Source organism: Engraulis encrasicolus, chromosome 16 (assembly GCF_034702125.1).
Source record: "Engraulis encrasicolus isolate BLACKSEA-1 chromosome 16, IST_EnEncr_1.0, whole genome shotgun sequence".
Lineage (NCBI taxonomy): Eukaryota > Metazoa > Chordata > Actinopteri > Clupeiformes > Engraulidae > Engraulis > Engraulis encrasicolus.
The window spans coordinates 26,093,630-26,119,749 of NC_085872.1; the positions used below are offsets into that span (position 1 = coordinate 26,093,630).

At 44.4% G+C, this 26,120-nt stretch overlaps 1 protein-coding gene across 1 annotated transcript; it reads left to right on the forward strand.

Annotated features, from left to right (window-relative positions):
- The first annotated feature begins 579 nt into the window (after positions 1-579).
- On the forward strand, positions 580-25,412 carry mast3a (microtubule associated serine/threonine kinase 3a). Its single transcript, XM_063219139.1, has 26 exons — positions 580-1,074; positions 2,351-2,433; positions 2,609-2,681; positions 4,089-4,164; positions 5,656-5,807; positions 7,051-7,126; positions 7,641-7,847; positions 10,046-10,147; positions 10,397-10,529; positions 12,224-12,300; positions 12,497-12,582; positions 12,953-13,161; positions 13,809-13,947; positions 14,871-15,003; positions 15,214-15,379; positions 16,402-16,503; positions 16,843-16,965; positions 17,342-17,451; positions 17,815-17,990; positions 18,673-18,794; positions 19,825-20,028; positions 20,608-20,828; positions 21,021-21,143; positions 21,622-21,758; positions 22,350-22,534; positions 23,246-25,412. The coding sequence occupies exons 1-26, from the start codon at positions 992-994 to the stop codon at positions 24,052-24,054; spliced, it is 4,107 nt and encodes a 1,368-aa protein (XP_063075209.1). The 5' UTR covers positions 580-991; the 3' UTR covers positions 24,055-25,412.
- The last annotated feature ends 708 nt before the right edge of the window (positions 25,413-26,120 follow it).

Genomic DNA, 26,120 nt, shown 5'->3' on the forward strand with positions numbered 1-26,120 from the left:
GAAAGAGTTAAGTCTTCCACGAAGAGGAAATATGTAAGTATTTACAATTACATTTAAACCAACAACAGGGTATGTCTGATGTTTTTTTTTCATTTCTTTCATGGCCCTCAAGGTTTATGGGGTTTAAATTATAAGCCAGAGTTTTTTTGTGCTTATCTTGGTGATTTTGTGTGCGTAAGCTGAGGAACCTGAAGGTGCAGCCAGAAAAGGTCTACAGATAGGCTATTATAGCCTATTGGCTAAATGTACAAATGCAGCCATGCTTGCCTGTTTTTACACAGATTTCAGATGAGAGGTTTTGATTCATATGTAGCCATATCTGGAGGCTATTGATAAACATTTTTTTAGGCCTATCTATTTTATAGGCTACTAAATCAGTTCATTATTAGTGTTCAGTTGTTTATTTTGTTTTTAGTGTTTTAGTTTGGTCTGTGGCCAAATATAATTATGCATTGGTATCCCCATGACCGACTAACATTGAGCATGCAGAAATTTGGCATGTGACGTAGGGCCTGTCCGACGGACTGAACCCTATGATCTCCTCTAAAAGGCAGCAGTCACATCCTTCGGTGACAACTTCCTCCTACATGTTTTTCCAGTGTTAGCTGAAGCATTCCCGTTTTGTACAGTAGGGTTAGACATGCTGCAACATTGTTGCCGCCAAACGTGAAACTGTTCACAGCATCTTTTCAGTGGATACTTTTTTTTCCCAAAAGCGCAACAGCGGCTACAACGTTGGAGGACCGTTTTCTCGTGCGTGCTGTGGTACTATGTGTCATTGAGAAGAAATAAGGGAATGATGGCATCTCCTTACACAAGTGGCCCATCTACTCAAGTTTCCTTCGTGATGGAGTCAGCTCGCCTGAGTTGTGGGACTCCGACCACGAAATTATCGTATTCTGTCTGGATTTAGTGTATGATTGGAGACTTGGAAACTTTTGTGTTTGTATGAAAGCGTTGGAGGACGTGTCGCCTTTGCCCAGTCGACAGCATGTCCGATCGAAATTATTGGACAGTGTGTTCCAGTAATAAAAGTCAGCTTGTGACGGGAGCATTGCTAAAACGGAACAAGGGGTAATTCATCATTGTTTTATTATTAGTTAGGCTAAAACACCATGCCTACTATTTATCAGTATGAGCTGGTTGCTTTTGATTGTAGCTAACCTGTAACTTCTGATCCAAGCTAGCATTCGTTGGGGCCATACAGTTTATTCCAAATTAGATTCATAACACTAAGCCTACGACTAAAGTTTGTTGACTTACTCTCGCATAATGATGTGTATTTAGCGCGAACGTAAACTGGACCACTTGAGTGGACGTTCTTTGTGCGTTATGCCACTGCCTCATTACATCCGCCCTATTTTGTTTCCGAAAGAGTAAACGTGGCCATTGCAAACCACACGCGCTTTTGTGTGCGTCTGGGGAGGCTATTTCAACCCCCACCCCTGCAAGTAAATGTAAAGCAATTAATTTACAATAATATTGTTTCAAAGGAACGGAATTCTTGTCTAGAATGTATATGACTCAATCGTGGCCGCCCAGGTTGCATGTGAAATGAATTTGAATGCGACTGCGTTGTGCCGAACAGTGTGTCCATTTCATGCCTGGTTGTACGAGTTCTGTCGTTATTTTTTTGAGACATGTTTGTGTTACAAAGCCATGTTGTGGACTTCAGAGGTGTTTTGTTGGTCAGATATTGAATTGGGCTCACCCTGGGATGATCTGACATGTTTTTACAAAAAAAAGGAACGCTGTAGCCTAAATAGTTGTAATCTGTTTCAGTGTCAGCTCCAGCTTCTCGTTGTGCCCAAACATGTTTCCCAGACTTGCAAGTGCAAGTGTAGGCTGTAATTTCAGATGTGTAGTCATTTAGATTGCTCGTAGCCTTTCTGTTCATTTGAAATTGTACCATCTTATTCCAGTTTCCCCCTCTTCGAAATGATTTCAGATTTTGATGCAGAGTTTGCTTGTTTGTTATGGTGCACTGACCTAAAAATGTCAAGCTGTGTCATATCTTCCTTCCCTCAGTTCGCTTCCCATGATATTACTTGTATGAGTATTAAAAGGTGGCAAAAGGAGACGTGTATAGGGACTAAATGACCTGCATCATTTGTAAATGTCAGGGACTAGACCTACTGCCCCACAAGCGACCAGGGCCATATCCCGAGAAGCTGGTTCAGGAGTTAACCAGGTTAAGTTAAGAGGTAAACATGTAAAAGAAGAGCCATGAGGACTCCAGGCTCTTATATTACATGAGTTACCTATTAACTTAACCTGGTTTACTCCTGAACCAGCTTCTCAGTATAGGCCCCTGGTTATCCTGAACTGTTTACTTTTTTGGTCCCTGCAGTAAAAACAAGAGGAAGAGCCTGGCAGTTGGGACCCCATCACCAACACTATCTCGACCCCTTTCTCCTTTACCTTTCCAAACAGGTATGTGTGATGCTACTGCTGCTCTTAATGAGGATGGAAAACCTTACACGTTTTAGTTGTTTATGTACGGTTAACAGGACCTTGCAACGGTCTCAAGCAAGGAAGGAATCAGATAAGGGTTGAATGGGAAACTTAAATGTCAGTGCATTATTCACCACCAAGTGTTTCTTTTCAGCCGGTGGGAGTCCATCAGACAGTCCCCGAAATGTCTCCAGCAGCGCATCGGTCAACTTCCCTTTCATACGCAAGTAAGTGTGTGTTTTTAGTTTATGTTCACCAGCTGTATACATTCAATTCACCAGCTGTATACATACAATTTCTTCTTCTCCCCTCTGTAAGGTGACACTTTAAAACACTTGACCATATATTTGTCCCTGATTGTGTCTTTGTTGCAATAGCAATGTACTTCCTAAAATGAACTAATTCATGTGGATGTCGCAGTACCATGATGTGCTGCAAGGACCACTGTTTACATGTAAGGGATGGCCTTTCACCCCAGTTTTCATTATCCCGAGGTTTCCTCTGCTCTTTGTGAATGTCAGCAGGCCAACTGAAATACCCCGCTTTCTGTTGAGAGTTTTGCATCTTAAACCGAACCAGGCCACCCCATTACCCTGAGGAGTGAGGGACTTGATATTTTGTCTTTGCGATTGGCCAGGAATCAGTGCCGAGCCCTCTTCCCCACGGCTGCAGCGATTATCATACTGAGTGAGCTGCTCTTATCAGCTCCACATAACAGGAAACTGCCACAGTTTTCAGGCACTTGCTTCCAGAGCTTAATGAGATTTGAGGTTGGTTAATCCTCCGACATGTCAATATACAAACATAATGGGCCAAGAAAATGCTGTGCCAGGATAGAAACGGACGGTAGTAAGCTTTCTGCTATCCTCGCTTGACGGGCTCCGTGTGTAAACTGGCACAAAAGATCATGTGAATTGGTTAAATAGGCTTGTTGTTCTGTTGGTCATGTTTTTTGCATCACAAATAATTTCTAACATAGCCTACACTAGAAGCTAGGCTTGTCTGTTAGTGTGGAAATTGTCCCCGTTTATATAATTTCATTTAATTTTATTTCCAGAAATGAATCTCTTCCTTGTTTACCATCACACATGCCACTGGAGTAGGACTCATGACACTTGCTATTCACACTTTATCTTAATGGGCCGCATTAGAGGAGCCTAACCGCAGGTCGTTAGCACTGACGCTGCCAGAGAAAAACACTTCTCTTGGCGCACTCTAAAGATTACAGGGCACACAGGTGCACTCTGTTTGCCCAGACTTGCTGAGTCACGATTATCTTTCTCCTTTTTTGCCTTATCTTTGTTTTTCCACCTCCTTCATGCATTTTACTGTTGCATGTTCATATGCAGTGGACAAATACAAAGGTGGGGTTTTATTTAAACAATTGTTCGGTTATGTCTATACAACTGCTTTATTTGACTTTATTTCTTCTATCTTTCCAAATTGACACATTGTCTCTGTTTTGATACTGTATTACTCAAGCTTGATGGTACCGTTCACATGGTGTATAACAAAAGTTTGTTCTTTTTCATTTGTATTCTGTATATTCATTCAGTATCTATCTTTTTAAAACAACAAGGGCTGATGCTTGAGGGGTGATTTTTTTCTCTTCTCTTCTTTTTCTTCTCTTATAGAGTGGACGCGAGGCGGTGGTCAGTGGCCACCGTGTCCTCTGGCTATGGAACCAACCCGACCAGCTCCTCCGTATCTGTAAGTGGAATCTTCCCATGAGGCTGTTGCTGCTGGCTGCTGAGACGTTATGTGGAATTGCCCCTTTATAAGACAGAGACTTTACGTGGAATTGCCCCTATATAAGCCCGAGACATTATGTGGAATTGCGTCTTTATAAGCCCGAGACATTATGTGGAATTGCGTCTTAGGCCATTTATGAGTCTGATGCATTCAGTAGTGAGTTCCATTTTGAGACAGCTGCTTTTTTGTGAAGGGGGGAGGGGTGTAAATGTGTTTCTGACTGCCATATTCTCTTCTGTTTTATGGCTAAAACAAGAGCCTATGTGCTAAATGGCAGTGAACGTGTTAGATAACACTGGAGGGAAAGTTTGCCAAAAACAAGCCCCTTCTCTTTGCTTTGCAGTTTTATATCGTAATGCATGGAGGCCACAATGAGGTCACAGTCTTTCAACAATGTGCCATTGAGCCGCTGTCAGTGAGGTCTTTATGTAGTGGGAAGCACAGAAGCTTCTCTGGTTTCCTCCTTCAAGCTGTTATCCTGTCATATGGGCTCCCTCTCATTCTGTTCGGGTGATATCTGAGCTTGGCCCTGAGAAATTGTTTTGAAATTCCAGTCTGTGTGACGGGCATCTCGTGGGACCTGAGGCAGTTATGGATAAAACTATGATCTCAACCCCAGGCGTTTTTTGGAGTCGCTGTTCCCACAAAATGGCCTAACTCGCATCTGCCGTTGATGCCATTATGCTTTAAGTTGATCATGTCTTTACCCCTAAGCTTGCTAATGAAACACAGTGATGATGACTGTTTAAGGTATACCATTAAGAAGATAGCAAGTTGTACTTGTTTTGGTGCCATATGGTTTTCCTCAAAACACACAAACGATCTCTACAAGATGTTATGTTTCTGTAACCGCTGAATAACAAAATTCAAAAACAAGTGAACCGTGCAGTGCCTCCGAGGGCCCTACTGAACTCTTGGTGCATCATAGTCTTCTACAAATGCAATTTGACATAAGTGGTTTCTGTTGGTAATTTTCTTCTTCCTCTTCTTCTTCTTCTTCTTCTTCTTCTTCTTCTTCTTCTTCTTCTTCTTCTTCTTCTTCTTCTTCAATCCTCCTCCTCCTCTTCTTCTTCTTCAATCCTCCTCCTCCTCTTCTTCTTCCATCCTCCTCCTCCTCTTCTTCTTCTTCTTCTTCTTCTTCTTCTTCTTCTTCTTCTTCTTCTTCTTCCTCTCCTTCTTCCTTCTTCTTCTTCTTCTTCCTCTCCTTCTTCCTTCTTCTTCTTCTTCCTCTCCTTCTTCCTTCTTTCTTCTTCTTCTTCTTCTTCTTCTTCTTCTTCTTCTTCTTCCTTCTTCCTTCTTCCTTCTTCTTCTTTCTTCTTCTCCTTCCTTCCTCTTCTACATCCTCTTCTTCCTTCCTCTTCCTTTTCCTCTTCTTCCTCCATCCTCTTCCTCTTCTTCCATCCTCTTCCTCTTCCTCCTCTTCTTCTTCTTCCTCCTCTTCTGTTCCAGTCCCTCTCCTCCTCACAGGAGCTGCTGCATCAGTTCCCCTCCCAGCCCACCCTGGACGAGCTGCGCTTCCTCTCCAAGCACTTCAGCAATGAGAGTGTGGCTGACGAGGAGCCCCAGCACCCCCAGCCCCTGCGCCGCTCTCGCAGTCTCAGGTCTGTCTGCCCTGCAGTGCGCACTGATGCACCACACCTCACACTAACCGGGCGAATACACTGGCCGCGATGCGATTGAAGCGACAGAGAATTGCTTCTGTGCAGCAGCAAGCGATACAAGCGATTGAAGCCACTAGAGTATGTCCGCTACAAGCAGAACGCAAGCATTCAAACATTCCCATTGGCTGTGGTCACTGACCTCTATACAGTCATTGGCTGTCGCGGCACCGCGTCATAGCTCATTTGCATAACATTCCCAGGAGTTCAACTACAAACTGTCGCTCTCGTCGCGCAAATCGCCTCTAGTGTCATGTCGCGTCTGGTGTATTCGCCCTGTAATGGACAGTGACTGTGGAAGTCATGCACGCATTCATTTTATGCACTTTTGTTGCTGTTGTATTTTTAAACAAAGCAGGAAAATCAGGCTTATCGTGAATGCAAAGCCACTGTGTTCGTCATTGATTGCAGCTTGACCAATGGTTTAGAAAGTTTGAAGCTGGTTTGATTAAAGGGTGTTTGTCTGCTGCTGGTTGGACCAGTTGTGTTAGGGATTGTCCGCGGCATTCCATGCTAACAGGTCTGCCTTGGTGGAACCAGTGACTGTATTGCCAGACTTGACTTGAAAGCTTTAATTTAAAGGCAATTTGTCTTACAGCACAGCAGGATGACATAAAACACATAGGCCTACAATAAAAAACACACACATACAGTACAAACACAATAAATAGCTAGACATATAAGTTAATGTGTAAATAAATACATAAATAAATACAGACCACTGGTCAAATGCATCCATTAACACAAGGGAATTGCTAAAAACTTGAACCAGTTGAACCAAGTATGGTATAGTTGTGGGTGAGACTGGCTCAATGTCAATAGAGACTGTTTCTATGTCAATGGGCTGAGTGTTGTAGTGTGTAGTGTATAAGGGGTCTTTGCTGCGTGAGCTGTTCCAAGCTATCCAGGCTGACTAACCAGCTTTATCTTTCTTCAGAACATAGCACCATGTTTGTTTCTTAGTGTTATCATTTACATGTCAGCACCACACACTCACACATGCAGGATAACTCGCCAAATCAATGCTTTGTCCTCAAACGGTCATGTCCTTGGGCTGGAGAGATGAATTTGTGAAAGACATTCAACCATTCTTATGTAAAGCAGGAACAATGTCTTCTTGAATAATGTTTGTCTTTTAAGTTGTTGTGTCCTCCTTGAAAGGTTTTTTTCTTTGTCTTATTCGCAGTCCCGGCCGCACATGTGGGTCATTCGATAACGAGATTGTCATGATGAATCATGTTTACCAGGAGCGTTTCCCAAAGGTAAAGGCTACCGCACAAGGACGGCTATGATATAGCTGAGCAGTTTTGTTCATGCCTTAAAGTTTAAGAGTGCTATTTAAAATGCTGTCCCATTTCCAACTACATAGTGCATAATATTCCTATCAGCTTTGCAGTCCCAGGAGATTTAAAGTGAAAATATCAAAAATATTATATGTATAGTGGCATTGGAGTGCAATTTCCTCAGTATTATAATATTACCATGATTGTGTTAGCCTGATGAAGAGTAGCACTGTTGTTTCCATTATGAAGTGCAGTTGAGCGAGCGAGAGAGTGAGCACGCAAGTGAGTTTATGTGAGTGTGTATGTGTATGTGCGTGTGAGTGTGAGGCCTACCACATGAGGAGTTGTTGTCGTCGCTGGTGCCATTTTGTTTATAGTAGTCTCAGGTCTGCTCCACCGTCTGTGACTCCTCTCAAGAACAATGGCCGCCTCCTTAACCCTCCTCTCCTCTCCCCGTCCCCGTCCCCGTCCCCGTCCCCGTTGACTCCCCCAGGCCACGGCTCAGATGGAGGGGCGTCTGCTGGCTGTCCTGGCCGACTGCAGCCCGGACACGCTGCCCCTGGCGGACGGCGTGCTGGGCTTCATCCAGCACCAGCTGGTGGAGCTGGTCAGGGACTGCCTGGAGAAGTCGCAGAAGGCCCTCATCACCTCCAGATACTTCATGGAGCTGCAGGAGAAGCTGGAGAGGCTGCTGCACGAGGTGGGCCGAGCCACAGGCTGGCTGGCTGGCTGGCTGGCTGTTTAGCTATCTGTCTGTCTGTCTGTCTGTTCGCCTGTCTATCTGTTTGTTTCTCCTTCTATTTGTATCTGTCTGTCTTTCTGTCTGCCCGTGTCAGCCTGTCTGTCTGACTGACTGTTTGTCTGTGTGTCTGTCTGTGTCTCTCATACTTCTACCCTTGGGTCATCAGTGGTCTCAGAGAAACTATTGTTGTTGTGGTTGTGAAATTGTTTAGCTTCTGAAATGATGAAAAATGGACTAGTGTGGATGGAGCCAGACAAAGAGTTTTCAGTAGTATTCTGAATGGTAAGGAGAGCCTTTGTATTGGCATTGGGTGTTTTGTCTTTAATGCTGCACAGTAGCATACAGCTCTTGCTAGTGGGATAAATTCAATATTTTTCTACATGAGCTGCTGTTGTTGGGTTGACTGGATTTTTCCAGTGGTGTGCCAGTGTGTGGGAAATGTTAAAGGAATGCTCAGTCGGAACACACTGCTTTAGATGGTGTGGTGAAGGCTGATTCACAGATGTAGTCAGACTCTCTGGTCATCCGATGTGTCATTATTCCCTGATGTGGGATGTTCCACGAAGGAAGTAATGCCTTAGTGGCCACTTTTCCCAAGTGCTCTGAATGTGATGGCACACCAAATTTCTACCTTAAACATTGTCCTATGGCAGGGGTGGGGGACCTTTTTCATTCGAGGGGCCTCTTCAAATTCCTCCAAGGGCCATAAAAGTCCTCCGAGGGCCGTACTATGAACACAAACCAGGATGTCCCCCTGCACTTTAGGCCTATATTGAAGGTAGCCACCTTTAAAACAGACCTAGCCTTCTCTAGGCCCGCTGAATATAACTTAATTGTTAATTGTTAATTTCTAAGATTCCTTTACAAAATATTTCATGTGAAGCTGCATAACATTAAAATTATATTTGGGGGCTGGATAAAACGGCCTCAGGGACCATGAAAGGCCCTCGAGTTCCCTCGAGGTTCCCCACCCCTGTCCTAAGGTGTTGAGACTTGACAAAATCATTCTCTGAATGTCTGCTTCAATACATCATGTGTTTGTGAGGGTGTTTTTTTTTTTTACTTAATCTTAGAGCCTTTAGCTGAAACACATGATCTGTTTCCTGAAAATATCATGTTGCTGTTGGGTGGACCATGAACAATTAGTATATGATTTTAGCATTTTGCTCTGTCATGATTTACTTTGTAAACTAAAAATGTATGACATATTTACATGTAGCTTGTGGTGTTGTGTTGTCATACCAGATATAGTTCCTGCTGAAAAGTACAATTGATTGATTCTCTACACATTGATTTAGCCCCTTTGGATATGCAGTAGTTTTGTTCATGTAATGACAAAGCAATGGATTGGATAACGCTCATACTTAAATAAACTTCTCTGATGGAGTATTTCTGTTGGCTGTGAAGAGATCATGTTATTAGGTAACTTGTCCCTGGTCCTTTACAGCAGTGGTTCTCAACTGGAACAGTCTTGGGACCCACCATTTTCCACTCTCATTCGGTTGCGACCCAATTTTTATAGCGTTCAAGTCAATTCAATGCAATTCTCAAAATGTAACCAAAACTCGAATGACTGGTTGCACGCTATCTATCTCGCATAAACATTCAGATTGTATCTATGACGACAGATGACTTGGAGTTCACTAGCCTATCAACATAAAAGTTGTAAATTGTTGCAGGAAAAGTTGCATTTTTTTTTTTTTGAATTAAGTTTTTTTTTTACACCAAGGCTCTGCAACCCACCCATGACCTCTCCGCGACCCACTTTTGGGTCGCGACCCACCAGTTGAGAAACACTGCTTTACAGCCTTATGATTCTGGTACTTTCCTTTGGAAGAAAACATCCTTGAAGTTTATTATGATGTACACAGGAAAGGTGACATTCAACTTCCTTGTGTCTGGTAAAAGTGGTCTTTCAAGTCAGACTGATCGTTTTGAATTCAGATTTGTTTATGCACTTCCTTGGTGAGTCATGACGCTACAGCGGCCGGTAAAGTCAAAACCTACGAGCTCTGAAGCTGCTTATTTGATGTTGCTGCTGCAGAGCTGTCTTACACGGAAGCCATGTGATATTAATTCGTGTTCAGGAAGAAGTTTAACATCTATGTGCATTGTTTCAGTTTGTCATTTACCTCATGGACTTGTCTTGTCCTCAGGCATATGAGCGGTCTGAGAGCGAAGAGGTGGCCATCATCAGTAAACTTGTGAGGAAGATTCTCATCATCATTTCAAGACCTGCGAGGTTACTGGAATGTTTGGTACGTGAAGTCTCTTAACACTTTTTGATTCGTGTACATAGTAAATACCAGTTACCCATTATGCTACACAAGGTTTGGTTAAAGCCAGAAGGAGAGGGAGTTGTTAAGTGTGCAAATGTATTTTTTTTAACCTTTTCGGGTGTTTTGTATCTAGAACCAGAGATCTACTGTATTTGTTTTGGGGTGTGCATGCATGCCAAGCTTTTTACTAATATGTTGAAACCGGACAATTTAACATTCTATCAACAGGAATTTGATCCAGAGGAGTTCTACCAGCGTCTGGAAGCGGCTGAGGACCACGCCAAAGAGGGGCAGGGAGTGAAGACTGACATCCCCAAATACATCATCAGCCAGCTCGGCCTGACTAGGGACCCTCTGGAAGGTAAAAGGCAACCTTACCTCTAACCCGTGCTTCGTTTGTAAGTGGCTTTGGAACGGCATCTGGTATAGGCTATGTTATGGAATGTAATGTCTGATTCTGCTGTTCATGTATGCTGCCCATTCACAAATGTTATGTTTTTCATGACTATTCATTTTGACATAAGATTACACTTCTTTATACCATAAAAGGGTGGACCAGTAAATAATAGTTGGTTAGTAAATATTCACATTTTTGGAATGGGCATTGTAGTTGCAATGAGTAGCATAGTTGCAATGCCTACTCTGGCCACAATCCTACATACTCTACCTTTAAACCAATGCTGGTGTTTGATCTGGTGTGTACGTGTGTTATTGGTTTGACTCCTTGTGTGACCTGTGGCCTGTAATCGAGTGGAGCCGGTATGGCCTGTTTGTTTATGACTTGTAGCAACCGGAGGGACTATTTCTTGCTGATTGCAAATGGAACCCATGTTTGTTATCAAAGATCCTTGATGCCTTGTGACCCTTGAGCCTTGGGATAAAGGTTGCGCATCTCTAGTCAAATTACTTATTGGCTTGGGTTTTATAGTTTTTATCAAAATAATTTATCGAAAGGATGCTTTGGTAAAAAATTACCTTTGTGTGGTTGTGCACTGCAACCTACAGACAGTGCTGTGGTCTTTACTTCAGTGCTATCCGCTCTGCGGATGTGCGATGCGATTCGTGGAGCAATGTCACCCTTCGTTTCTCTAAAAGCTGATCTGTAAGTGTTGTTTTGCTAAAAGCCCCTTCTGTAAGATTTTTTTTATTCAGGTAGCCGAGGCTGCATGGCGTTTTTTGTGGTTTATTGATATACCACGTAATGTTATAAATGTAGTATGTGGGAAATACTCGTAATATTATAATGCTGCCGGTGGTGTAGGCCTAAGGAAAATACCTGGAGTCATTTTCTTGGGTTTATTAAAGTTAAAGATTAACGGGACACTGACGTGGCCGTCTGTCAAAGATAGCGAGGCCTATTGATCAGACATGAAGTGCGTTTTGTCAGCGTCTTGACTCTTGACAGATAGGCTACAATTCACAATTAAAGATGGAATTAATCATAGACTTTCAGGGTCCTTACAGGTCGGCTTTTAGCGAAACGAAGGGCGACAATGCTCCACGAATCTTGTCGCACATTCGCAGAGCGGATAGTGCACCATGGGTCAACGACGTCCAACATGTCCTTCAGTGCAACAGATACTTTTGCTTACTGTAAATGCAAAAAAAAAGAGGGTTTTTTAAATTATTTTTTTGGCTTGGCTTTCATGCATTTACTTTTCAAAAACATGTTTTGAAATTTCATGTTTTTCGCAGTTACAGTAAGCAAAAGCATCTGTTAGCACTGAAGGACAGTGTCATGTTGGACGTCTTTGACCCGCATGTGCAGAGAGGAAAGTGCAGAATAATAATGGTGTACTTACAGTGTTCAAGCAGTTCCACCTTGTGGCAGCCGCTGGTCCATTATTATACTCAGCAACTGTTTCAAATTCGTGCTGATTTAGAACTGTGGCAGGAAAGAAAAATCTAACTGCTTATATTAAAAATTAGTTTTTTAAATAGTTTAAAAACTATAGTTTAAATAGTTTTTAAATAGTTTTTTTTAAAACCATGTGGTTGGCATCAACCTTGAATGCTTCCCTAATTGAGTTATTGTTGGGTTGTGTGTTGGTGCAGAAATGGTGCAGCTTCAGGAGAGCAGCAGTGGTAGCAACAGTGGGAGCGCTGTGAAGGAGCCCAGTGACCCTCTGGAGGTAAGGGGAACAGAATCAAGAAGGCTTGAGTCATGTGTCTGAAAAGCAGACTGACAGTCATACAACTCGGCCTGAAGACAGGCTCTTGTTCAGACAGACAGACAGACATCAAGCTATTTGCAGGCCAGGCTATTTGTAGTGATACAGCAGCGAGCGCCAATAAAGGGGGTCTTTTGTGTCTCGTTTGGCGCCTCAGAACCGGCCTGGATGTACCCCACCCAGAAGGAAACCACTGGAGAGGGACTTCGAGACCATCAAGCTCATCAGTAACGGGGCGTATGGGTAAGAGAACTCGCTTGGCAATACCCTTCTTGAACTCCCAATGGAAATCTAGGGATATAACCAGCACGCCTGTAATCTGCCTGGTTCAGCACTTTTAAGCGATGCACTGTGTCTGTGTCCTGTTCTGACCACAAAAATTTGAATAGCCCGTTTTCAAAACACATTGATGAAAAGAAGGAAGACGGTGGTCAGTTCTTTAGGAGGTCAGATCTTTACTGTGTATGGCTGTGTACAAATTAAATGCTTTTATTATCATATCAAAACCATAGTTATAACCATACTTATTGCTCACACTCAATGTATATTTGTATTACTCCCCTTCCTCTTTGAACACTAAACCACAGTGTGTAAAATTCTGGCTGCTTAACAGTGCTGTGTACTTGGTGCGGCACCGGGAGACTCGGCAGCGGTTCGCCATGAAGAAAATCAACCGGCAGAACCTGATCCTGAGGAACCAGATCCAGCAGGTGTTTGTGGAGCGGGACATCCTCACCTTCGCAGAGAACCCCTTTGTGGTCAGCATGTTCTGCTCCTTTGAGACACGGCGCCATCTCTGCTTGGTCATGGAGTATGTGGAAGGTAAAGTACACAAACGAACACACACAATACAATTAATTAATTAAATTAAAGCCCAACTGGGAAACTCCAACTCCCATTGTCGTTATGACACAGCACTCCGCAGCACACAAGTGAACACTGCACACAACGAAATTGCATTTATGCCTCACCCGTGTCAGAGGGCAGCCCCCAATGCCGCCCCTAAGGGAGCAGTGGGGCGGGATGATACCTCAGTCATGGAGGTGGACGGGGAGAGCGCTGGTTTATTACTCCCCCCACCAACCTGTGGGGTCGGGAATCGAACTGGCAACCTTTGGGCTTACAAGTCTGTCGCCCTAACCGCTTATCCATGACTGGCCGAATACACCCTCGTATGCTCTCTCAATCACACACACACACACAAATGCTTTACCTGTCCATGAAGTGTGTAAAAGGCAACCAGAAATTCCAGAGAGTCCCCCTTACTTGTCTTATTCCCCATCTATCAGGAACATTTTCAGTGATTTTGTTTTATATTCAAAACATCTATTCTCCCTGAAAAAAAGGCAGGACGCCAAGGCACTCTTCTTAGATAAAACCGCTGTATTATAAAGGCTAGTTCATGTTTGAACTTAAATAATTAAAAATACTGCCACTGCCATCTATTCTCCCTGGTCTGATCACCCCAGGTGGGGACTGTGGAAACCTCCTGAAGAAGATAGGCCCTCTCCCTGTCGACATGGCCAAGATGTACTTCGCAGAGACCGTCCTGGCCCTGGAGTACCTCCACAATTATGGAATAGTGCACCGAGATCTGAAGCCTGACAAGTGAGTTCCAAGCCTGCGTTGGGGACCGTGATGCGGTTGCGGTTACCCGCCCAATTGGGCTACTTGGTATGGCCATCTGCGGGTAAAAACGGGAAAAAAATGGCCATTTGGCTTTTTTTTTCTGCCGTTTTATGCCCATAGAAATCAATGTAATTTGTTGAAATTGGGCGGAATTTAGTGCATTTGGGCGTTTTTTGAGAACCTTTTTGGGCGGGATCAGGTCAGACACATCTGGCAACACTGGTTGGGGACATGAAAAGATAAAAAAACACTATTTGAGGCACTCCTTACTAAAGTTTAAAAAGCCTTTATTAAATACTGGCTACATGCCTACGCGTTTCGACCCATTGTCTTTTTTATCTTTTCATGGAAGTTTGGACGCCCAAGTTCTTTTTGATGAGCTCCCTTTTTTACTAACTGGATACAGGACCCAATGAAGCATTCCCTTTTCTCTTTTTTGTGACTGGTTGGGGACACTTCATTTGATAGTATCTACTGCAGGGCTTGACACTGGCACCTGCCAACCTGCCAAATGCTGGTAAAACTTGGCTGTGGCTGGTAACAATTTCAGTGTCACTAGCCAATTTAGCAGGTAGCTTATTCTATGGTAGGACATATCAGAATAGCGTATATTCTGCACTTTGCCCCTTGTGTATCAGTTGTTTGTATAAGTTCAAGAAGCTCAGTTTCTATTTTATTGTATTTCCATTTTTCCGTGGTTAGATGTACAGCGTCATGGTGACAAAAAAAAAAAAACAATTGTGGCTAGTGGAAAAGCTGGATGGCTAGTGACTCGGGAAAACCACTAGCCACAATGGCCAGCAAGCGAAAAAGTTAATGTCAAGCCCTGATCTACAGATGTAATTTTGTCCGCGATGCTGTAAATTTGGATCTGTCCTGATAACCTTGCAATGTGCCCTCAGCTTGCTGATCACGTCGATGGGACACATCAAGCTCACTGACTTTGGCTTGTCAAAGATCGGTTTGATGAACATGACTACGAATCTGTATGAGGGACACATAGAGAAGGATACAAGGGAGTTCATCGACAAGCAGGTGATTGGCTGTCGTGCCTAACGAGCATTTCGAAAACATAGTTGACGGAAAAGATATTCATGATAAACAACTCTCTCTTTCACTTTGTCTCTCTTTGTGCTCTCTCTCCCTCTCTCTCTCTCTCTCTCTCTCTCTCTCTCCTCTTATACTCATCGCTCACACTCAATGTATATTGATATCTCTTTCTGTCTCTCTCCTTAAATATTTCAGGTTTGTGGTACTCCAGAGTATATTGCTCCGGAGGTGATCTTAAGACAAGGCTACGGCAAGCCGGTGGACTGGTGGTCAATGGGGATCATCCTCTACGAGTTCCTGGTGGGCTGCGTGCCTTTCTTTGGAGACACCCCCGAGGAGCTGTTTGGACAGGTGGTCAGTGGTGAGTATTCCCTTCTTGTTTTTGTATTACCCTAAAGCAGTGATTCTCAAAGTGTGGTCCGGGGACCACTGGTGGTCCGCGACACAGCTCAGGTGGTCCGTACGGGGATTTCTAATTTTCCAAGACAAGCTAGCAGTAGGCTATATTTGTAACATTATTACAAAGATAAGCATAGCTGAAGTCTTATTTTAATCACAATAACCGCATAATACATGTGAGTAAAAAATAAGTGATCTGCATTGAAATTAGCAGTGTCAAATTAGCACCCGTCAACTGTCAATTCGGTTGACAGGTGGTCCCTGAACATTTTTGGGGGGACAAAGTGGTCCTCGGTCTGAAAAAGTTTGAGAATCACTGCCCTAAAGCCCGCTCAAACGACAAGACTGTCCGCCAGACTCTCAGCTGGAACTGGAACCCCCCCCCCCCTTACGACAACCAGCGCAACCTTTACCCCACAGGACCATCATAAGAGATTGCCAGGCAGGTTTCCTATGTCGCCTGTGGTGTTCTAAGATTAGATTCTAAGAATTTTGCTGGTTCAAATACTCGCCGACCAATCAAACATGTTTGATATTTACGACTCAAAATAGAATGTTGGGCATTGTGTCAGCCTACGAATGGAGATAAGATGGTCAGTTGCAACCCAGCCATGGCTTAGCAGTCCAGTGCCCAGCCGACTACGAGGGTGACCCGGGGTCGATTCCCGACCCGGGTCATTTCGAGATTCTTCCACATCTCTCCTGCAGTCATTTCCTGTCCCACTCTTCACTGTCCTGTATACATGAAGTTGACCCCCCCAAAAAAGGTTGTCAGTTGTGATTCTCCTAATATGTGTGACACAACCTGATGTCAAAATCGGATGTGATTTTATAGTCATGTAGTTTGTGTGGCTGTTAACTAGCCACTTCACTCCCTTGTCTTCCTGGCTGTCATGTCAAAGACACACACACACAAAATTGCCTTGAAGTCAGTTATCTGTGACCTAGATTCATTATCTCTGCACTGCGCTGTTTTGCATACAGATGATATCATGTGGCCTGACGGAGACGACACGCTGCCTGCCGACGCTCAAGATCTCATCACCAAGCTGCTGAAACAGAGTCCACTGGACCGCCTGGGAACCGGTGAGTTCTCACAGATATGGCAACGTGGTGGCAGCACATCAAAGGAGTGGAACTCGCACACCAATGTATATGATTCAGCAATAAGAATGTATCAGATTAACGTGAAAGAAGCACTACTGAAAGTGCATGCAAAACATTGTCTGTCCCATTCGGACCGTCCTCACTCAGTGTAAATATAACCATATGGGAAGACATGCTGGCAGCAACATAGTGGCAGCCACTAACGGCTATGCTTGAATGTCACTGCGGTGCCCTTCAGTGTGCAGCCCCCTGACGGCGTGTCCTACATCTGTGTGTGTGTGCGTGCGTGCGTGGGTGCATGTGTGATTTTGCCTCCAGGCGGAGCAGGCGAGGTGAAACATCACATCTTCTTCCGTGGCCTGGACTGGAACGGGCTGCTGCGGCAGAAGGCGGAGTTCGTTCCCCAGCTGGAGACGGAAGACGACACCAGCTACTTTGACAGTAAGTCGAGGAATATTAAGACCCCTCAGTAATGCTGACCATTAGTATTAGCGAAGGTTTTTTGCTTGTCATTGTTGGTTAAGGAACATCAGACCCATCAAGTGTGCTGCCCAATAGTATTAGGGCTGTGTATGTTGTTGTTGAAAGTTACCCGATCTTATGTTAAAACAGCAACAAATTGGGCCCTGCTGTGGCCAACGGTAGGACACTGGGTTACTACACCGGCGACCCGGGTTTGATTTCGGCTCGGGTCATTTCTCATACTGTCCTGTCGAAATAAAGGCAAAAATGGACAAATTGCGCAGTAGTATAGTGGCCTGTTTAGTTGTCGTTGGTAGTTTGAGTTATAAAGTTGTTGCCCTGTGTTGTTCTACAGCTCGGTCGGACCGCTACCACCACACAGGCACAGATGACGATGACGAAACTAACGATGATGAATCATCTCAGGAGATCAAGAAGTTCTCGTCGTGCTCCCATCGCTTCAAGGTGAGCTACTTGAGGTCCTCAACCCTCGTAAGAATTGTCCCATCATCACAAAGTGTACTACTACTTAGTATGACAAGAGCATGGCATATTTTTCCATTGACACTGTGATCTCATTGTTCATTTCAACACACACCTACAATCAAGGTGCGATTTCTCAGAAAACCAGAAGGGGGTCTGTCTCAGATTTTAAGCATCAATGGATTGACTGACATTAAACTGTCAAAATCATGTAAAAAAGTGGTGATATCAAAACCAGGAGAGGGGACGATCCCCCCCATTCCCCTACAAATCGCACCCTGCCTGCAATTCACAAAACATTGTGTGTGTGGATTCGCAATGTGAATGTGTGTGTGTGTGTCACAGGTGTACAGCAGCTCCGAGTACCTGGCCTCCCCATCCAACCTGAGCCTGTCGTCGTCTGAGCGAAGCTGCAGCGAGGAGAAGGAGGACAGGTGGGACGGCCACCCCTCCCCCTTCAGAGGAGACGCGTCTCTCCTGGGGCCCTGCGGAGACGCCTACCTGGGACACAAGGGAGGAAGGTGAGGGGTCAGCCAACGACATGAAGTTATGAAGGGTACTGGGGGTTATTTAGAGTTGGTGGATCAGTGTCTGAAGGAGGAAGGGGAGAGGAAAGTGAATGAGGGTACAATATATGATGAAGGATATTGGGGGCATTGCTAGTGTGTGGGTCAATGACTAGCGCAGTAGAGTGAGCTAAGGGTAAACGGTAATTCTGCTTATAGAGGGCTCTGACAGAGCCGTTCCTCCAGCTCAGGAGGTATATGTAGATGTACCATTTTAGATGTACCATTTTGCTCACTTCACATACCCACGAAAGTGACTGAACTTGAACTGCAGCATACCTTGGTTGGCTTTTCACAGTATATGGTCACATACACACAAATGGACTGAGTGTACTGGAGTATTCTGTTGGTCCAAACCCGTGTTCAACAATGGCTGCGTTTACATGAGACATTTAATTCAGATTTAACTCACTTTAATTCTGAATTCTGCTTTGAAAACGTCATGTAAACACGTCATAATTCGGAATTAAATGAAAGATTGAGTAGAGTAGAGAGAGTAGAGTAGAGTAGATTGAGTAAACTCGAGGGAACTATTTAATACTGAATTATTCATTCGGAATTACAAAACTCATGTAAATCATGTATCATGAAACCATTTTTAACCCTTTCCTGACGCATGCTTGCCGCCTGTCTCCAGTTCTCGCCCCAGAGCCTCATCGAGCTCCTCCCCGTCAGACAGGTGTGGCAGCCCACAGGTGATGAACAGCACCCAGAGCCTGGACCCCATGCCACGCCTCGCACTCGCAACAGAGGATGAAGGTCAGTCTAGTTGTTTTACTCTGTCGTGTATGCGCGCGCGCGTGCGTGTGTGTGTTAGAGTGCACTCTACACATGTAGTGTATTGCGCATGCATATAGTGCATAGAGAGGGGCACTCAAGAGCGACACATTGAAATCAATATTGTAGGCTACAGAGTAAACTAAACTCTGAGGGAAACATCTTTTTGCTGACGTTGATTCCCTGTCACCTACAATTAACTTCATATTCATGAACATAATTGTGTAGAAGTCAAATCTTGCATTTTTACACCACCTTATGCCCCAAGTAATAAATCGTCCTAGAATACAGCGCGGACTATATTATTCTGTCATAAATAAAATTGAATATCTTTTCTTTGGTTCCTCTGTGTGTACATAGCATTATTTAAAATAGTATTTTTGTTGAGTAGTTATCAGACATTGTATATCTATACAAATGTTGTATTCCCACCCTCTAAACATGAACATATCCATGTACATTGGAAAGGGCTCTACTTTCCTTGAAAATCCTTCTGTCAGTACTAAGAAGGACCACTCATTGTGCCTCAATTAACCTACTGTATACGAGGGAACAGGGTGGGGACAGGGTGGGGGGGGAGTTGGGTTGGAATTATATAAACTGCTGGGGTTTTGTGCAGGGAGTTGGAAGTAATGTGTTGTGTGCGGCAGTGCAGTGGGTACTCCCTCCCCCCTCTTACAATGGCCCCTCTGCAGAAATTAGTTTCAGCTGAATTCTTACACAACAGATTTTTACAACTGAATGCTTCTGCCTGACTGTGATTTCGCAGAATCTGATTGGTCTGGTTACAGTTGACACAGTTGTTGCTGGGCTATCCATGTCAAGAGAGACTTTAATGAAATATGAATGAATGAAAAGCTAAAGTTGTACATGTTTTGTGCATTGAGCCATGCAGGTTGTTGGCAGCAATCCACACCGAGTCAATCTTGTGTGTCAAAAAAGTCCTTGCATGGGATGAAATGTTCACCGCTGCCGTTGCTGTTTTCAATATTTATTTGTTTTCCTTTGTCAGAGGGACTTGTCACCAACCTACGGCGAATCCGCCTACGCAGCAATTCAACCGGTACCAGGCCCTCACCCCGCAGAGACAACCGAGGTGGTGGCCCTCGACGGCTGGGACAGCAGCTGGAGACCCCAGAGAAACAGAGGCTTCCTCCCGGATGCAAAGTTCCCAAGTCTGCCTCGGCATCGGGCCTCTCTCTCCTCGTCACACCAGGTAGGCGTGCGGCTCCTGCTCCTCTTTCTATGCCTGTTCCCTCCTGGGCTTCTTTAACCTGGACACCACCCCCCCACCCCCCTATCAGTGAGGCAAAGTGCAGCAGCGACCTGCTAAAAATGCCACAAGGGGACACTTGGAGCTGGGTCAGTATGCTTTGCTCCATATGGCGGCGGCGCTGCTGCCTCTCAGAATATTATGGCTCAGAATTGAGGTTATACCCAACGTTGAGAGCATACTGTGTATCTAGGGGTGAGTGTACAAACAGTGCATTCATTTTATTCTGAAATTAGTGCTGAAAATAAAATGATAACGATTGGATGATGTACAAAGCTGCGCGTGTTGATTACAGTGACCAGAAACAAATAAAAAAGAATTCACACAGAAAAAAAAATACTGGGAAATGGCAAAGTCGTGACAGTGAGTGAGATTACATCTCCTTTTCCGATCTACAGTATATACATGGTGCATAGAGTATGTATCGGAAATTAATTAATGAATCACATTGCAATAATAATAAGGATAAACATCTGTCTTCTCATGGCCCTCCTCTCTCCCATGTGACTCTATGCAATTCAGACGAGGCAGTAGGAGGCCTGCAGAAGAGCCCCATGTCGTCGCACTCGCTCTCCTCGAACCCCTCGTCACGGGACTCCTCGCCCAGCCGCGACCTGAGTGCGCTCTGCCTCCGGCCGCCCATCATCATCCACAGCTCCGGCAGAAAGTATGGCTTCTCGCTGCGGGCCATCCGGGTCTACATGGGGGACTCTGACGTGTACACGGTCCACCACATGGTCTGGGTGAGTGTCCTTGGAGTTCTATCATGGGGGAACAAACACGGCTATTGTTGGGGCGGAGGCATCCCGGGTGTACAAGATGTTCTTTTTCAACCGGATTTATTTTTAGTCGCCTGAGGGTTTTGATGTGTGCGTCTGTGCGTCTGTCTGTGTGTGTATGTGTGTGTTGTTGCTTTTCTGCATTGCGAAATGCAGAGTGTGGAGGAAGGCAGTCCGGCCCATGAGGCGGGACTCAAGGCTGGGGACCTCATCACCCATGTCAACGGGGAATGCATCCAGGGTCTCGTGCACACAGATGTGGTGGAGCTCTTGCTGAAGGTGAGCGACTGGGCGTATCATTGAACCCGTTTATATGCGCATCAATAAACCGTTTATCATCAGGTTTTTTATTCGAGCGCACATGTAAACTGAGTAAACAGTTTTCATAATCGGTTTATTGTCGTTATGTGTTGATGAGAAATCCGATTTGCACATGTGGGTTTTTGACTAATAAACTGATTTCTGACGACATGTATCCAACATAATCGGGTTATTATCAGGTTATTGACATTCTGGATGGATAAGTAGACAATCACAAGCCTTAAATTCTAGCTTTGTGTCACACACTTTAGTGGAACTCAGGCAACCGACGGACTGCATATAAACAGCAATCAACCGTTAACTCCGATAACCTGTTTATTCCAATAACCCGATTATTGCAGCCATATAAACGGGCTCATTATGGGAGTGTTTCATGTTGAATTGGAAGGGTTTCTGTGACCTGACCTGACATCAACACTTGTTTACCTTCACACAGAGTGGGAGCAAGGTTACCCTGCAGACAACCGCCTTGGAGAATACCTCAATCAAGATCGGGCCAGCCCGGAAGGCCAGCTATAAAGGCAAAATGGCTAGACGGAGCAAGAAGAGCAAAAGAAAGGAAGGTCAAGAAAGGTAATTGAGAGTGGAGCTTTTTTTCCTCTGCTGGTTGTTTTCCTTTTCATATTTGATTCTGTCCATGCTGGGTTTGCTGTGATGGGCCTGCTATGGTGATAGTTTGATGAAAAAAAATGTGTCTTCCTGCTACAAACTTGAAAGTCATGATTGAGATTTATTGAAGATACATAAGACGTGCCACTGACAGATATTGTCTTTACCAGTTCACCATGATTCAATGTTTTTTGTATACTCTGAAAGGTCTATTATTACTAGGTGGTAAGGGGAGATGGGTTTTGCTTACAGCTGAGAGAAGTGGTTTGAGAGATGATACTCCCTCTGGTGTGTACTTTGAGGTCATGCATTAGTTGCAGATTCTTTTTAAACACACTGAAGCAGTTATTCTTCATTTTATGGTAAAGGGACGGAAATAGATGAAATAAGGAAGTTGCATTTAAGAATGCTGTCCCTTGCTCTCTGATGTCTCTTGCCATCATAGTTTTGTCACGTGGAAGCTGACTTTTCTCGATGAAAGACTGTATTTCACATTTTGCCCATCACCCCTTTAATGTGTTTTAATATGTTTTTCGTGTGTTTGTGCATTGACAGCAAGCGACGAAGTCTCCTGAAAAAGCTACCTAAACCCATCCCCACACTCCAGAACAGCCGCAGCTTCTCCTTTGGCTTCCAGCACTCCGCGTCCCCCAGCGACAGCCTGTCTGACTCCCCCACCCAGAGCCTCTCCCCCGGGCCAACCACCCCCTGCCGGAGCCCAGCACCTGACTACTCAGCTGGTAAGGGGCCTGACGCCACTGGGGCCTATGCTACCAAGCTGGTGCAGGATGCTACAATGCTACACGGATCCGTTGACTTTCACTAGCTTAGCGACATATTCCCTCTTTTAACTTGTCTTAAAGCAAGACAACGCTTAACATGAAAAATATGACACTTTACCACCTTTATAAACCCCAGCCAACGAGTTTAACTGTAGTAAGCCCCAAAATAGTGGCATACCCCTTTAAGTTGAGAGGTAAATCATCTAATACAAGAGCTTTTCTTAAGAAAATGAGGACTCCAGACCCTTCTATTAGATGATTTACCTCTTAACTTAACCTTAACTTATCCTGAGCCAGCTATGTAGTATAGGCCCCTGGAGGTGCCCACGCTGATGTTTTCGTGCAGTGCACACTTATGGCATACGTATGGCGAGGTGGGAGGTTGTTGAAAGCCATCGAAAGTACAAGTGTTGTGGCAGCGAGTGGAGACTGTAGTAGCATAGTTGTAGCTGATGACACTTGTGACTGCATCGTTGTACGGCACTCTTTAGTGTGTTGTTTGCAATGGAGTGGGCAGAATGGTTGTGTGACAGTGAAATAATTAAAGCAGGACAGTATCCAGCTGACGTGTCTTCTAATGCCTTTTATGTTGACCATGCAATTGGTTTATGTTTGTGTGGTGGGTTTACTTTAAAATGTGTTGAACATTGAATGTGGTTTCCTTTCCAGACTCCAATTCTCCTCAGAGCTCCTCCCCAGGCTCCAGCTCCCCAAACTCACCCATACCTCAGAACCGGCCGAGCTCCCTGCACGTGCTCGGCTCCAAGATCCGCTTCTCCAAGGCCGGCCGCTGCAAGTCCACCAGCAATATCCCCCCGTCGCCACTGGCCTGTAACCCGGCCTCCACGCAGCCCCTTTCCCCTCAGTGCTCCCCATCCTCCTGCCCCATCGTCCTGCCCAAAAGCCTGCACTCCTACCACGGCAAGACACTGTCTCCACCTACCATCCCCAGGCAGTCGGTGCGGCCGCGCAGCGCAGAGCCTCCCCGCTCGCCACTGCTTAACCGGGTTCAGTCGGCTGAGAAACTCTCTGGTGCTTACTACGGAGAGAAGAAGGCCTACACCACACGCCGGCACACCATGGAGGGCCCGCTGGCTGAGTACGAGAGCCTGGGCGACAGCCGGAGCGACGTGGCGTCAGGGTTTGTCTGCGTGGGGGATCACGCTCGGCAGGGGGGCTTCATGGGGGCCCAGCGTCTACGCTCCAGCGATGTGGTGGTCATGAAAAAACTGAACTTGTCGGACCGCCGGGACTCCTTTAAGAAACAGGAGGCTGTCCGGGAGGTCTGCTTCGACGACCCCAACGAGGAAGAGGAGGAGATGGTCACTACGCCCTCTGCGGCTGTTCCAAGCGGTCTACCACGGTACGCGGCGGCGTGGATCGCCCAGGATCCGCATGAGGAAGCTGGCAAGGAGAAGAGTTCTGGTACAAAACTCCAAAAGGGTGTAATGAAGGGACACAGGGAGGATGGTCGGTAGAGCATGGAACCTTGGGATGCCTAAAAAAACAAAACAGAGAAATTCACACACTCACACTAAATAAAAGATTTCCACTTAATAAGAACTGCCAGTGGAGGGGTAATTAGGGGATACAACGGAAAAAAAGGGTCATTATGTGTGTCCTTTACAACACTATGAAGATGTGCCAAAATTGTATTTTCGCGTCTGGATTAGTAGAAGTGTAGCACAGATTTTTTTTTTGTATTTCCCTACTTTTGAAAAAAAAAAACCCCTAAAACCCAGAAATGTATTTATTAATCTAACAGTTCGATAGTGGTGTTATTAAGGGTGAAAAAACAAAAGTGATGTGGATCTCTTTTTAATTTGCACACACGCCCATGGTCCTGCTGGTAGGTCACTCTGGTCAAGTTGTCATGATCACATTGTGTCATAGCATTCATATTTTGTCTAACCGATTAACGATCATCATAAGGACTACAAGAACCATGATGGAAAGGTTTTGAAAGTTACTAATACTAGTTGCTTGGTTTGCAGGTGTCTTCCATCCATTTTCCACATGGCTTTATGTCTGCTCTCCGTTTAGTTTCTCATACGTTTGCAAGATAAATGCTCCACTCACAGCACAGCAATGCGCTTAACTTTTTTTTAAAAAAAAAAGCTTTTCTATATGTATCTCATGTCTAAGTGTTAAATCCAGTGCCTCTAAAATGATGGTGATGTGATTATTGTGATGTTAGTCCATACCAAGTGCTCCAAATGTACAAGAATGTTGAAGTAAGTGAATATGAAGAACATTGACATGCCAAATCTGAGCCACAGCTATTATGCCATCAGCTCACAAACACCCGCCTATGGTTGGCTCAGTCACTTATGATGGCACTATGGTGGCATAAAACGGCTGTTTACAAAAACTGCACTTGTTCACTAGTGCACTGTACAGGTCAGGATGTGAGTTACATTGTTTGGTTCCCATTATAGTGAATGATTTCACATTTTGGATGCAGCAACAGTTTTGAGAACATCTTTAGGACTGTCGAAATGATGTATGTGTATGGTGACATGGAAGACTCCTTGTTTGCTGTAGTCCTACCTATCTGTCATTTAACAATCTCCTGTGTTTGAGTGCAAATCCCCTCTGCATCTAGAACTTTAGAGCAAGACATGCATGGCTGTGTCATTGTAGTTATTTAACAATGGTGTCAGTAAATGTTTACATTCTAACGTAAGACGTGATGCTAATCTCTACCTGACGTATTTTGGAAAAAAGTTAGCAAGGACTTAACGGTTTGTTAATCTTTTTTAAAGGATATTTTAAGTTTTTGGAGATTCACTTGGACACAATAATAAAAGTGTTAGTCGATAGGCTATTACACACATTTCTGCAGTGTGTTTTTATTGTTTGGCAATTGAATCTGTGAAGTATATGCACTTCACATGTATTTATAAAAAGTGCAGATACATCATTTTGAACCCTCTGAATTGACCGCACAACTTTGTTTACCAGAGAATAGGGCTGCTCGATATTGGAAAAAATCAATATCACGATATTTTCTGCAAATATTGATATCACAATATTTTGAGCGATATATACGAAATTCCCCCCGCCACTATTATCGTAGTGGAGTAGCAAGCATAATGAATTTCTAGTTTCTAGTGCTTTCTAGTAGCAGAATGTCTAGTAAGTCTGCGTGAATGTAGACTTGAGGAGAGCGCGAGACTCGAGAGGCGTCTATTTTTCTTGACATAGAGCTAGTTCTGATGTACCACCCCTGCGTGTTGCTTAATCCCTTGGTTGCCATACTGCACCGTAGCGTTGCATATGACAAATGACAAAATATCACGATATATGAATTTTGATCTTGATATCATGATATATTATCAATATTGATATCGCGATATAAATACGATATATTGCACAGCCCTACCAGAGAAGTATCCATTTATCCATAAACATTGACACTCACTGAATTATGACACAGAGCTATTTCACCAGCAATAGAACTGAGTCACTGCCTGTGTGAAAACTATGCATTATTCATTCTGTTGCGTTTAGACATAATCAAGACACACCGATTTCCTTAACA

Bases quoted from the DNA above. Each gene is read 5' to 3' on its own strand.
- mast3a (XM_063219139.1), top strand. From the start codon at position 992: ATGTCCGATCGAAATTATTGGACAGTGTGTTCCAGTAATAAAAGTCAG. The intron at 5,808-7,050 runs GTCTGTCTGCCC...TCTTATTCGCAG, and splicing joins CGCCGCTCTCGCAGTCTCAG to TCCCGGCCGCACATGTGGGT. The intron at 10,148-10,396 runs GTACGTGAAGTC...TTCTATCAACAG, and splicing joins CGAGGTTACTGGAATGTTTG to GAATTTGATCCAGAGGAGTT.